This window comes from Phaethon aethereus (genome assembly GCF_964289735.1).
Source record: "Phaethon aethereus genome assembly, chromosome: 17".
Lineage (NCBI taxonomy): Eukaryota > Metazoa > Chordata > Aves > Phaethontiformes > Phaethontidae > Phaethon > Phaethon aethereus.
The window spans coordinates 12,645,228-12,658,083 of NC_138593.1; the positions used below are offsets into that span (position 1 = coordinate 12,645,228).

The 12,856-nt window shown below is 62.3% G+C and overlaps 1 protein-coding gene across 1 annotated transcript in view; it reads right to left on the reverse strand.

Moving 5' to 3' along the window:
* SRRM4 (serine/arginine repetitive matrix 4) overlaps positions 1-12,586 on the reverse strand; it is a gene marked incomplete at both ends in the record, with an annotated part of 42,722 nt that extends 30,136 nt beyond the window's left edge. Inside the window, one exon of the mRNA XM_082007785.1 lies at positions 12,456-12,586. Within this exon, the coding sequence (XP_081863911.1) occupies positions 12,456-12,586 (131 nt within the window). The remainder of the gene's footprint in view (positions 1-12,455) is intronic.
* Positions 12,587-12,856: the final 270 nt, after the last annotated feature.

Sequence of the window (12,856 nt, forward strand, 5' to 3'; positions counted from 1 at the left end):
CCCACGAATGCAGCCCAAAGTGCCAACATGGCCATGCTGCACCCATGGCACAGCAATCCTGCACATCCCCAAGCCACGTTTTGGGGGACTCCAGGCTCCTGGGTGACCCTGGCGTGGCAGGGACTGGGGCCAAGAGCTTACGCTAAACCCTGCCATAGCCCCACGGCCGCTCTCCTCCCAGCTGGCCACAAACTGCACTCCCGGACGCCGTCCCTGCCATCATCCATCCCCAGGCAGCCTGGAGCAGCCATGGGGGCAGAGCTGTCGGCCAGGCATGGGGGCAACCCTAAGCAGCCCTCGTAGAGCTTGCGATGGGGAAAAGCCTGGATCTGAGCTCAAATTTCTCATTAATTGCTCACCCATGAGCAGCGCAGGGCAAAACCAAGCTGGGCAAAGGTCAGGGCCATGGGCTGGGAAGGAAGCCCAGCAGCTGTGGTTGAGCACTTCCCAACACAACGCTGGGACCCAGAAGCTCCTAGAGGAGCACCGGGAGATGATGCTTAACGTTTTAGGAGGGGTTTAACAGAAAATCAAGCTGAAGGATGTCCCGGAAAAGAAGCGCTTTGCCACTATCTGCGATGTGGTCAAGGTTGGAGGCTTCATGTCAAGGCTTCATGTCCAACAGGCTGCACAGTGCCAAACCCCCCGCCCCAGGGAGCGTCCCCGGTGCCACCACAGCACCCCGGGTTCAAGCCAAGCCCCCGCAGCAGTGCCTTGCTTCGGTGCTGGCTGCCACGGATGGAGCCGTGCTTGCGCACAAGATTCCGGTCCCTTCCACAGATTAATCCGGGATCTTTGGAGATCACTATCCTCCTGGAAGGCCTGGACTTGCTCTTTAATGAGGAGGCCACCCCGTGTGCTGCCAAGCGATGGCAGGGCTGTGCCACGGGATGCCACAGCCGTGGTGCTCGGTCATTACGGGTGCTCTCTGCGATGCGCCGATTCCCTCCTTCGCCCAAAACCCCACGCCGTTTTGGCATGGCGAACGGCAGCGAAATAGTGTATTTGCCAATAACATACCTCATTCAATTTTAATCAAACAGGGGATTGTAAGCACACAGTTACCAGGAGCTCCTGGGAGCGCTGAGAGATCACTTTAAAAATGAATTAGTAATAAGGCACGTTGGAGGCAGCAAGGAGAAGGCGGCTGGAGAAGATCCACTTGGAGCAGCAATGCTCCCTTTGCCGCTCACGTAAAGCTTTTTCCGCCTCTCCCCCAATTTGCGTTTTTTTGAGTTGCCACTGGAAGAAGAGGGGAAAACACGCTGGAGGTCCCAACACTCAGGTAACTCCAAAAAACTCCAGCCTGTTCTCGCAGCTGCCGCCCGCCTGCGGAGCTGCCCTGGGAACGACTCTGGCTGACAGGGAGAGCACGGAGAAGGCGGCCGCCTCACCCATCCAGGCTGGGGACAGGGACGCTCAGGTCACCGCACCCCACTACTAAACCACCCCCAGAGCCACCCCATGAGCCGGGGCACAGGGCACGTGCCTGCCCGCGGCTAACGAGCAGCAATGCCAAGGGCTCGGCGTGGAACGGCTCCGACATTAAAAAATGCTCAACGCCCCCCCCAAGACAGACTCGCGGGTGCATCCAAATGGGCGTCCCCAACCCGGGTGCCCACGGGCATCGCCCCAGCGGGGCAGCGCCGGTGCCGCTCCGCTGCCAGACTGGGAGCGGCTGAGGATGAAGGTTTTCTGCGCACGCCAGCCAGCCTGCTGCACTTCGGGGGTCTGGTGAGACCGGGGTCCCTGGACATCCTCCCGTTCGGGACTTTGTCGGCTGAACATCCATCCTGCCACGATGCCCGGACCACGTGGGGCCGGGCGGGCGCAGAGACGCCGCGAGGAGCAGATGTCCCCGCGCGGGGACGCGTGGGCAGCACTTAGCTCCCGCGGCGAGGAATTAAGCAACAGATTTCTCCTGCTGGAGAGACGAGCCTACAACGTACCCAGCCCAGGAAGGGAGGTGGCGAGTGGGCTTTAACCCCCCCATTACATGCTGCCGGGGGCTTTTTAAGGCCAGAAAGGGCCCTTTGCATCTCCTGCGTCAGCCGAGCTGGGAAATTTCCCGAATTGCGGCTTCATGGGTTTGGTTTGACTCCAATCCTCCTTCCTCGTAACACCCCTGGTCCTGTGGGAAACACCTCGGGGGTCTTGCCAGCTGCCCAGGAGGGACTGGTGAGGGGCATTCAAGTTTAGGAGAGTTTCTGGGAGGAAAGACAGGGCCTTTCCTCCTGCCGCTGCGCTCCAAGGAGGGAGAGGTGGGTATGGCCATGCCATCCCTGCCACAGGGTGGGTGTCGGTGTGCTCGGTGCTGTTTGGGGGTCAGAGCCAGAAAAACCTCCCTCTCCACTACCAGGTCTCATCCCCAACCATCCACACCACCCTGCAACTTTGAACATTGTTTTAAATCATCCCAAAAAAGAAAGAGGAGGATATTTATCGGCTTGCTGCTCCTTAGGGGGAAGGTTTGGAGGAGGCAGCTGGGTCCCTGGGCTCCCGGACCGCGTGGCAGACCCTGCCGGGAGAGGCTGGAGAGAACAATTTCACTTTTTGGCACATCCACCTTTAATTGGGTGTAATAATGATTTTATTGCTTGCTGGGATTTGTGAGGCTGAACTAATATTTGTAAACTGCTTTGCCATCCTCAGCTGAAAGGCAATCTAGAACGGCAAAGCCCCGGTGCTACTCACACTTGGATAATCCAGAGTTATTAATAAATAAAATCAAGATTATGCAAATATATTCATTAGTTCTCAGAAAACCCCCAGGAAAATAGAGGAATTAGTCTTGTCAACAGTTGTGTATTATGTAAGTGTGTGTCTAAGCATGCACAGACCCGCGCGCTATCGGTGCTGGGGCACGTTCGCCTGGGACTTGTCCCAGGATCTCTGAGTGCTGGAGAACAAGGACTTGGCCCGTGCAAAGCCACCGCCTCAATTTTGGGATATCCCGATGCCCCACGGCAAGCGACAGCACCCGGCACAGACCCTTGTGTCCCCCCCAGGGTCCCGCCAGCACAGCCAAAACAGCAGAGCCATCCCCAGCGTCCCCTCCGCGCCCGTCACGGACAGCCCACACATGAAAACCACCACCTTATTCCAGCCAAAACAGCCTTTCCTACCCCAGCGAGGACTTTTTACGGCACATGCAGGGCCGGGACGCTGCAGAGGTGGGATTTGGATGCAGCCCCCTCGCTCAGGACCTGCTCTGTTCGGGGTGTGCTGGGAAAGGGGAGATAAAGGTGCGTTGAAAATACCGCACGGTTTAATTAATGCCACATGCCTTTCGCTCTGTAAGTTGTGTGGATTGTTAATTATTTTTATAAAGAAAATAATTAGTCCCAATCAAGGCAGAAGCTCTCCAGAATTACAGCTCATTAACTGCTCTCACATTTTTCTGTTCTATAAAAAGTCGTGTGGTGCTGATGAAAATTACAGACCCTTGGAATCAGCGTTAAATACAAATTCAGACAGTGTTACCATCCTATTACCATCAACTGCATCGACTTGGCTCCGGTAATTGCAGATGGAGATGAAGTGCAGGGATTTCTGCTCTATACAATCTCTGAAAACAAGCACTCTGCCCATCAGTTTGCCGGAAGCGATGTGACACCAAGCCCCGACTTGGCCAAGTACGTCCCCGAGGAGGTGACAGCCGCCAAGGAGAAAGGGGGAAGCTTTGCTGGGGATGGGAAGATGAGGGCTGCTCAGGTTTGGTTCGGCTCCGGTTGGCGGCGGGGCTGCTCCTGCACGGAGCAGGGGGGACCATGCAGGTCTGGCGCTCATCTAAATTAGGAAGGTGAACTAGCTAACGATGCGTCAAATCTGTCCTGTGGGCTGGGGTAGCAAAGCCACCAGCCCGAGCGAAGGGAAGAGCTACGAAATGCAGGGGGGACACAGGAGCAACCTTTAAGCGGTGGAATTATCTTCACGGCACATGGGGAAAATAAGACGTGGAGGGACGCTCTTGTTGGGGATGCAGCAGCATCCCCAAACACCTCCTTCTGGTCCAGGCACCGTGCTGGGGCTGGCTCCACCGAACGCCGCAGAGGCCTCGCTCAGAGCCTAATTGAAAGAAATCACAGCACGTTAAAGGGAGTTTGGGTCAAATCAATACCGACGCGGCGGGGGGGCGAGCCGGGGAGCGGGGCGGCGGCCGCGTCCCAGCGCTGGATCTGCAGGCGAGGCGCAGGCTGCGGCCGCGGGCTTCGCTGCCCGCTTTTCCGCGGCGGAAAGGCAAGGTGAGACCCGCCGTCCTCTCTTCCGTGCCGGACAAACCCGGCGGCAGCGCAGGGCGAGGGCTGGCAGCGGCGGGTCCTCAGCATCCCGCTTTTCGGTTTCCATTAATCAGGGATGAGCGTGCCTTCGGTGGCATTCGCAGCCCAGCAGAGCCGGCAGCCAGCTCTTCGGCTCACGAGCCTCCACCGCAAAGTTAACCCACCCGTCCCCAGGGCGGCAGCTCCCACGCTAAGCACCTGCCCTTGAGCACCCGAGCCTGCTCGGAAAGATGGGGATGGGGAAACTGTCGGTAGAAAAAACACCTCTGGGGAGCCCCCGAGGGCGATGGGCTGGTAACTACTGCCGGGAGGCAGCAAGTAGCGGGAGCCAGACCTGCCGCCGGCGCGTGCTGCTGGCGTTGCGCCTTCGGCTCTGTCCCTGCGGGAGCTGAGATGCTCCGCGCCCACGGCCAGGGCAGGGACGCGCCTGGAGCGTGAAACGGCTGCGTCTGCCAGGCTGGACTCGCCGAAACATCCGAAAAACCTTCCAAAACATCCGAAGGACGTCCTTTGCCAGCACTGCCTCCTGAACCACACATGGGAAATGTTTGGGAGAGCACAAGGACCAGTCCAAAACTGTGCCACCGACTTCTCCGGCCATTCGACGGAACGGGCAACCGAGTGTCCCTGCGCCCCGGGATGCCCCGGGATCCTGGGGGAGATGCGGCCAGCACGTCCCGTGTCCTACGGAGCCCAGCCCCACACAGGGACCCCCCAGGGCAGCCAGGGTCGGGGGACACAGGGCCAGAGGGGGTCACCAGGTCACGTCCACCCTCGGCTGGAGGCACGGGGCACACCTGGGCCGACAGCCCGTGCGCTCCGCTGCTCCCCGCACTGCTTTGGCGGGCGGTTGGTTATTCGGCAGCTCCAGCTGACCCACAGATTAATTCAGCAGGAGCCCTTTACCTGTGAAATCTCTCTTAACGCAAAAATATTTCTCTTGCTGGGCAGTAGCTTCATCTCGACAGTGATGTAGCTAAAATCACAGCCCGCTGCCCCGCTCTCCTCCGGTCACACCCCAACACACGCGCTCCCAAGCGCACGCGGGCGCGGAGGCAAATTCAATACGACCAGCCCAATTGCCAAAGTGCCGCCAGTTCCACCGGGAAGATGCGCTGCTGGAATTTGGTGCCAGCGGCAGAGAAAACCCGTTTTCTCATCACGGCCCGTGGGTGCCTTGGAGCGTTTTCAGCCACCCGCACGTGAGGTGGGCATCGGACCCCGGCCCCGGGATCCACCGGCACAAAGGTCTTTGCAGCCCGTAGCAGCACCGGCACACCGCAGCCTCCCCTGTCCCGGGGAGGAAGCAGGGGCCGGGAGGAGAGAGCGGAGCAGCCCCGCAGGCAGCAGCCCGCTGCCCGCGCCGCCCCCCACCCCTCTGCCCGCTCGGGCACCCGCGCCGGGGCAGAAGAGGAGGTTTTTTTCCCCCCTTTTTATTTTTTTCTAAGCCCTTCCTGCAGTCCCCGCTGCACTGGCAGGGAAAGCGCTCCCACCGCGTGTGAAAAAAACCTGCTATTTTTAAACTCCCAGCGTTTGTCAGCGCTTTCAGCTTGAGGGGCTGATGGAGAAGCCAGTTTTGCAGCACCCTGCCTTGGCTTGCGTGGCCTTCGCTGGGCAGCGGTGGCACCAGGACGTGGGTGCCGTGCCCGGCCGTGCTGCCGGAGCGGGTGGTCCAGCCCGCGCATCCCCCCGGCACGGGCCAGATCCTCACCACGCCAAAGCCGCTACGGGTGCTGTGCCGCTGGGATCCTCCGCTCCTGCCGGATTTCAGGCGCTCATCACCCCTTTGCTGGGAAGGCCAAAGGGCTCCGATGCGGACACCAAACCCAGCCGCGCTTTCCGGCCGGTGACGCGCAGCCCGGCACTGCCGGGGATCTGGGCCAGAGGAGGACCCGAGGGGCTGGAAGCCGTGCGTGGGTCCCCAGCGGGGCAGCGCAGGACCGCGGGGCACAGCACAGCAAAGAGCCCTCGGGGGCTTGAGCGGGACCGGGGGCCGTGGCAAAGCCCCGGCACCAACCGCAGCCGGAACGCGGGTGGGATTTGCTGGCCTGGGTCAGGCTTTGCAATGATGAAGAGGTTTCAGTGGCCGCAGGGAGAAAAGGAAGAAAAAAAAGAGAAAAAGAAAGGGTGGTCATGCATGAAATCATTTCAGTGACGCAAGGTTTGCATTTGATAAATTCATCTTATGGAAAAATATACTTAAAGAAATGTCCAGCCACCAGACACAGAGATGGGGGAACGGGATAGGGACGGGCTGAGGAGGGGAGGGCTCAGTTCTAGCCATGGTCCTCTGGGAGGAGAAATCGTCTGTGCCTGGGGGCCCCGGGGGAGAGCAGGGACCCCCACACGCAGCAAGAGTGGGGTCTGCAGAGCATATTTATTATTTAGGCCTCAAAGGAGGGATGCCAACGTGTGCAGGGGTTTCGAAGCCCCGCTGTCCTCGCGGGATGGGAGATGAGCAGGGACGGGGCTGGCCGGAGCCGGCACTGCTACGGGACGTCTGCCAGCGCTACCCGAGCCCCAGCTCTCACCATCGGCCCCCTCCTCAGAGATGGGGGCGACAGCAAGCTCCGGATTTGGGGAGAGCCGCACCCCATGTTTTCCCGTGAGATGCTGTGGAGCTTCACTCTGACCGAGGGCCGGGTCGTGGCCGCGTTCTGGCTGGCGAGCGCGGGACGTGGAGCCACGGGGCTGGTTCCGGGCCCCGAGCAGAGCTCTCGACTGAACTTTTACAGGTCAGAAATTGCCTGTAAGCCACAACGTTTCCCACCGCCCTTCTCGTTTCCAGTCCCTGCGGCGCTGGTCTGGGGACAACCCTCAGCCCCACGTCCTCTTTTAAGAAGCTTTTAGGTGAAGGTGACAAAGCCCCACGTGGCTGCAGCAGGGGCACGGCGGGGAAAGGCAGCGCTTTTGGGGGTACCCGAAGTCTCCAAGAAGTCCCCATCCATGAGCTTGGGGCTCCTTCGGGGGCTTCCAAAGGCCCTTTCCCTAAATCCTTAGGTGCTTGTACACCATCCCAGGCCGATGCACGGGTCCCCTGGCTAAGGCACCCATGGGTGCTGAGGCCTGCTGTGCCACCCGGCGCTCACTGCATCCCACCCAACCTGATGTGGGTCCATCCCACCAACACCCCAGCAGGGCCACCTCTCTGGGGACAGAGGTGTCCCCCACCCTGCCGGGGAGGCCAGCAGGGACACGGTCCTCAGCACCGGTCCAGCAGAGAGGCAGATGGACGGGGATGGGGGGAAGGAGGAGGAGGAGCAGGATGAAGGCTCTGCCCCTTGCTCACATCACCCGACCCCCCCAGCAGCTCCCCGAGCTGCCTAATTAGCTCTCCCTGCTCCCACCGCCATCCAGCTGGAGCTGCAGGGCAGGGGCGGACAAAAGCCTCCCTATTGACAGCCCCTGCGAGGAAGGGGCTTTTCTTCTCCTCTGCTTTTCTTTTCAAGCCCCTCTCCCCCCGGTTGGGCCGGGGCCACGGGCTCATTAGCGCTCGGGCTCGTTGGGAGCAGGAGGGAGCAGATGGCAGCCAGGCGGCTGGTGCGGCCGGCCCTGCCGCCGCCTCCTCCCGCGGAGCAGATGCCCGACCACCAAGGGGGAGGATTAGCGGGAGCGGGGGGCCGTGGGCACGGCCGGGGCTGCCAGCGGGGACGTCCTCTCCAGCTGCCAGCCCGCTGGGGACGAACGGGGTTCGGGGCCACTGAAACGTGGCCGGGAAGCCAGAGGTTGGGATAGGAGAGAGCTGGTCCCCAGCCTGTCAGGGACTCTCTGCTGGACCGAAAATCATGGGAGAAGTGCAGCCGCCTTCCGCGCTCGCTGGGGGTTCTCCGACCCCCCCGGCACCGCAGTGCCACGGCTGCTCCTGCCCGGTCCCCCCGCAGCCGGGGGGACACGCTGCCGGCCGTGTCCCAGCGGGTTTGCAGCAGCAGCGCCCAGACCCGTCTCCAAGATCACCCACGATGGCAAACAAGGCAGCGAAACTGCGCTTAATCCCACTTCAGCAACACGCCCCTCCCTCCCCCTCCGTGCACAGCACATCCCAGGGGATTAAGGGTTAAAGCACAAATCCCCTGCACTGCCCTGATGTGACCCACTTAGACCATCTGGCAGGGCGGGATGCGGGAGCCTCCTTTCTCCCAGCGCTGCCGGTGCTCACCCGGCACCACCGGCTGCCCCAGGAGCTGATACCGGCACCCGCAGCCCCCAGCCTCAACCATGCCCTCGCTTTTCAAGTCCAAGAGGATTTCGGTTGAGTTTGGGGGCCGGGGCAGCCTGCGCGTGGGGAACACAAACATGCCCAAACACATCCCTCAAGCCCCCAGGTTACCCCCAGCTCCAGGTCCCAGGGAGACCCTGGAGCATCACCCAGCCTGGCTGTCCCTGGCACCCCTGGGCTCCCCGGCAGATGGGTGCTGACGAAATACGCAGCAGCGCCGGGACGAGTCGGGCTGCCAAGTGCAAAGGGGCTCCCAGGAGCCACACCGTGGCTGAGGTCACGGCCGGGGAAGAGACGCCCTGCCAAGAGGGAGGAAACGGGGTCCCCGAAGGCTGGGCTGAGGCGGGTGGCACCTTGAGCATGGGAGGTTTAAAAAGAATTCCAGTTCACAAGAGCCGAAGCCCCTCCCAGCTGCCATCGGGTGGGGATCGCAGCACCCTTACGGACCTGGGAGAGGGAGCGAGGGCACCCCGGCTCAGCGGAGGGGCTTGGGGGGTCCCCGTCCCTGACCGCATCCTTCCTGGCACACAGGCCCCTCAAACCACCCCAGGATTTTGCAGCTGCTGGATCAAGCCCCCCGCAAAGGCAAGCATGGGGGCAGCCCCAGCCCTGCCCACACCCCCAGCCAAAAAGCACGGCACCAGGCTGTGTGGCGAAGCCCCGCCGGGGCCTGCGTGGGGAAAGGTTAATTGGAAAAGCCCCTTTCCCCCTCGCCTTGGTTTTTTCTTTCATGCTGCAAACCGGTCAATAATCCATTTACGCTGGCAGAGCCCCGCTCCAGGCGTGGAGCTGCGTCGGGGGCTGGAGTGAGAGGCCCCCCAGTCCCGGCAGGACAGGGAGGGAAGGGATTAATGTATTCTTTTGTTTCAGGATGAACCGTGGGTTTTAGCAGAGCTTTAACCCTCTGAACCTCCCAGGGAATTTAGATGGAAGAGGCTTTATCTCTGGGACCAGCAGCAAGGTGGTGGCGAGGGATGGGGCACAGGGAAGAGACGGCTGGAAAGGGGGGAAAAAAAATACATCACATTCTGCTCTGGGAACCCCACCACTGCCCCACAAGGATGCAGGATTGAGGCCTTACCCATGCCCAGGGCACCCTGCGGGGATGGATTTGGGCTGTGCCCACTTGTGGGGGCTGCCGGCAGGACCCCCATGCCACAGCGGAGCCCCTTGGCACCCCATGAGGGCACAGGCTCAGCCAGCAAAACTGATGGGGAGACGGGCAGTGCTGGCCTAGAAACCACGCCATCGCCTCCACCGCCGCGGGAAGCACGGGGACAGATCCAGGGCAGAGATCCGCGGCGTTTGCAGAGGAGCAGCTGTCAAGTGTGGGAGCAAACAGAAATCCAGATGGTCATCTTAATTTTTCACTTGGCTAACTGGTCTCCCCGTCTCCTCGCTGGTGCACTCTGCTCACTGGCACTGCAGTCTTTTCCTCTTAAATTCGCCAGGAGCATCGCCAGGGAAGAGAGGCCTGTCCAAGCAGCGGCGCAGCGAAATCTTCGGGAAAAACAAAGCCAGAGCGGAGCCAGGAGCAGAGACGGCTGCGAGAGGAGCTGCCGCCAGCCTTGGGGCAGTTCTCCCGGTGGATGGGGAGCCGGAGCCTGGCTCTGGCCCTTGCTGGGTTACAAACCTGGTGCCAGTTCGGGGTGCCGGGGACATGGCTGCGTACCCCGATGGGGACCCGCTGCAAGGGGATGTGACATCCGGCATCTCATAGGCACGATGCTGCCAAGACAGCAGCCTCGGGCTCCCGGCAGAGCCCCGCGCGATGCAAGCCAAGCCGACAGCCCTTACGAGAGGGGCCAGGGACCGCGGTCCCTCTGCTCCCCCAGCCTTCGGCTACAGCCCCCCAGGCAGCAAAGCCCCTCCGTGGCCTGGGGGCAGGGGCGAGCGCAGCAAGTACCCCGCAGCCCCCAGGGAGAGCCCCGCCGGGGCTGCCCCCGCGCGACACCTGTAGCGAGGGCGGTGGTGCAGATGGCCGCACCGCGGGGGACATCGCCTGGCCCCGGCACACGCCGTGAGGAGACAAAAGGAGCCGGGCTGCACCCACACGGGGACCCGGCAGCATCACGGCCGGCTGCGCAGAGCACACCCGGGGACCCCGTCGCGCGGGGTCTGCTGGTGCCGAGGTGCCAAACACAGCAAAGCCGAGCTGGCGGGTCCATTTTGCCGCGTACCGAGAGCTCCTGGCCCCTGCAGGGACGGATGCGCTGCCGCTGAGCGGGCGCTGCCAGCGAAACGGAGACGCGCGCGCGTTTGTTAACTTTTATAACAGAGCTGCAAACGCTCACAGCCGCGGCCCTCAGCCCGACCAGGATATCCGTGGCGATCCGAATCACCACGTAGAGCCGCGCATCATTCCTGGGACTTGGGCTTGCTGTATTTCCACAATGCCCTAATTTGTTGCCGTATTACATCTCCAGCTGCAAGATATTTAAGCAGCACGGCACATTCAGGCAGGAGAGCATGTGTGTGTGTGAGCCAGCACCCAGCCTGCTGATGGCCCCTTCGGGTGCCGACCGTACCCCGAGGCAGGGGAGGCGAAAGGCACGGTGGTTCCTCTCTCCCACGAAAGCTGACGCCCCACAAACGCTGCCTGTGGAAACGGGATTTGCTCTTTTCCTTTGGAAGCCTAAGCCGTGCCTTTCCCAATTTCCTACCCTGATTGACAGCAGTCAGAAAGATCAAAAGAATTCATACTTGGGCAGCTGGGCCATGGGGGCAGAAGTGACCCCCTGCCCCACTGCACGAGCAGCAGGACCCCCGTCCTCCTCGCTGCTGTGGCTCACAGCCTCCGCCGGCACAGGAGGCATCCGAAACAGCTCGCTCCCCACAAGCTCCCTGCTGTTTAGCACAGGCTGAGCTCCCGACACCCAGCCCGCTGCAGACTCCTCTACCAACCCATTGCCTTCATGAAACTTTGGGTTGTTCCCCACGGCAGGTGGGGAGCAGCCAGCAGTGGAAATACAGAGCAAAGAGCAGAGAACCAGCAAAAGCCTCCTTTCCTTACAAAAACAGTGCAAAAAGGGGTTTTTTTAACCAATATTGAGACAGTCAGCAAAATAAAACCGGTCTAAATTAGAGAGCGCGTTGTTGTGAGGAAGCCACGCAGACCCTTGCCCACGCAATAGCCCAGCTGAGCGGCTCGGTGGGTACGAGCAGCCCCCTCGCCTCATTTCATGGGTTTTGACCCCTGCTCCGAGTCTGGCAAACGCGGGGAGCGGCAGCCCCCCGGGAGCAGGAGGGACAGGGCAGGCTGGCACCAGACGAGCAAAGCTGAGACCGCTCGCTGTGAGTCCTGGGGGCCAGCGGACCCTGTGGGACCCTCGGAGAGCTGCGCCGGGGCACAGCCGCGCGCAGACACCCTCCAGCCTGCACGTCCCTGGGGAGCATCAGCCTCCCCCTGTGCCAAGGCAGGGCCCAGCTGGAGGGGGGCTGTTCCCCTCCCCGGGCACCACCCGCCCAGGAGTCCCTGGTGAAGGAGTGGTGCAGAGGCAAGACAACCAGCAGGACACGCACCCGGGGTCCGCAAGGCAGGGGTGGTGCTGACCACACTTGCTGGCTGATGACCCCCACCGGTGCCCACCCTCCGTAGCCCAGCTAGAGCTTTCCAAGCCCCCACCCCGCACCCCTGGGAGGTAGCCAGCTCCCGGGCTCCAAGCACCACCGAGCCAAAGTTTCCCGATCCTGCTCCCCTCCGGAGCACAGCACCTACCTGGGGCAGGGGCCCAACCAGCCAACAGCCCCCTGCCCCAGGCATGGGGGGGACCCCCAGCCCCCCCAGCCCCTACCTGGGGGTGGGAGGACAAGACACTCCCGACCCTCCTGATGGGGACACACACACACAGAGACACACACACTAATTGGAGGGGGGAGGAGGCTGGGGGTGGCGCACCCCCAGCCCGAGGCGGGAAGGGTGGTGTCCCTGAGCCCCCCCGTGCCCTGGCAGCCCCTACCTGGGCAGCGGCTTGCGGGCTGTGATGCTGGCTACGATGATGCTCTCGGGTCGCGGCGTGGCCACGGCTTTGAAGGTGCCTCGCCAGAACTTCTCGAAGAGCTGCTTCTCGCCCTGCTGCACGCTGGCCATGGCCCCCCAGCCCCCCCGGCCCCGCCGCTCTCCGCCTCGCCGAGCGCTACATCCCCGGCCCGGCAGCGGGCGGGAGCTGTGCGGCCCCCACCGCCCCCGCCGCCCGTTTTGTGCCGGCGAGGCGGGGAGAGGGGCCGGGCCCGGCCGCCGTCCCCTCCCCGGCACCGCCTCCCGCGGCTGCTGCGCCCGCGGTGCTCCCCGGCCGGAGGAGCGCGGCTCCCGGGAGGAGCCGGCGGCGTTCACCCGTCCCCCGCGGAGACCAGGGGCTGC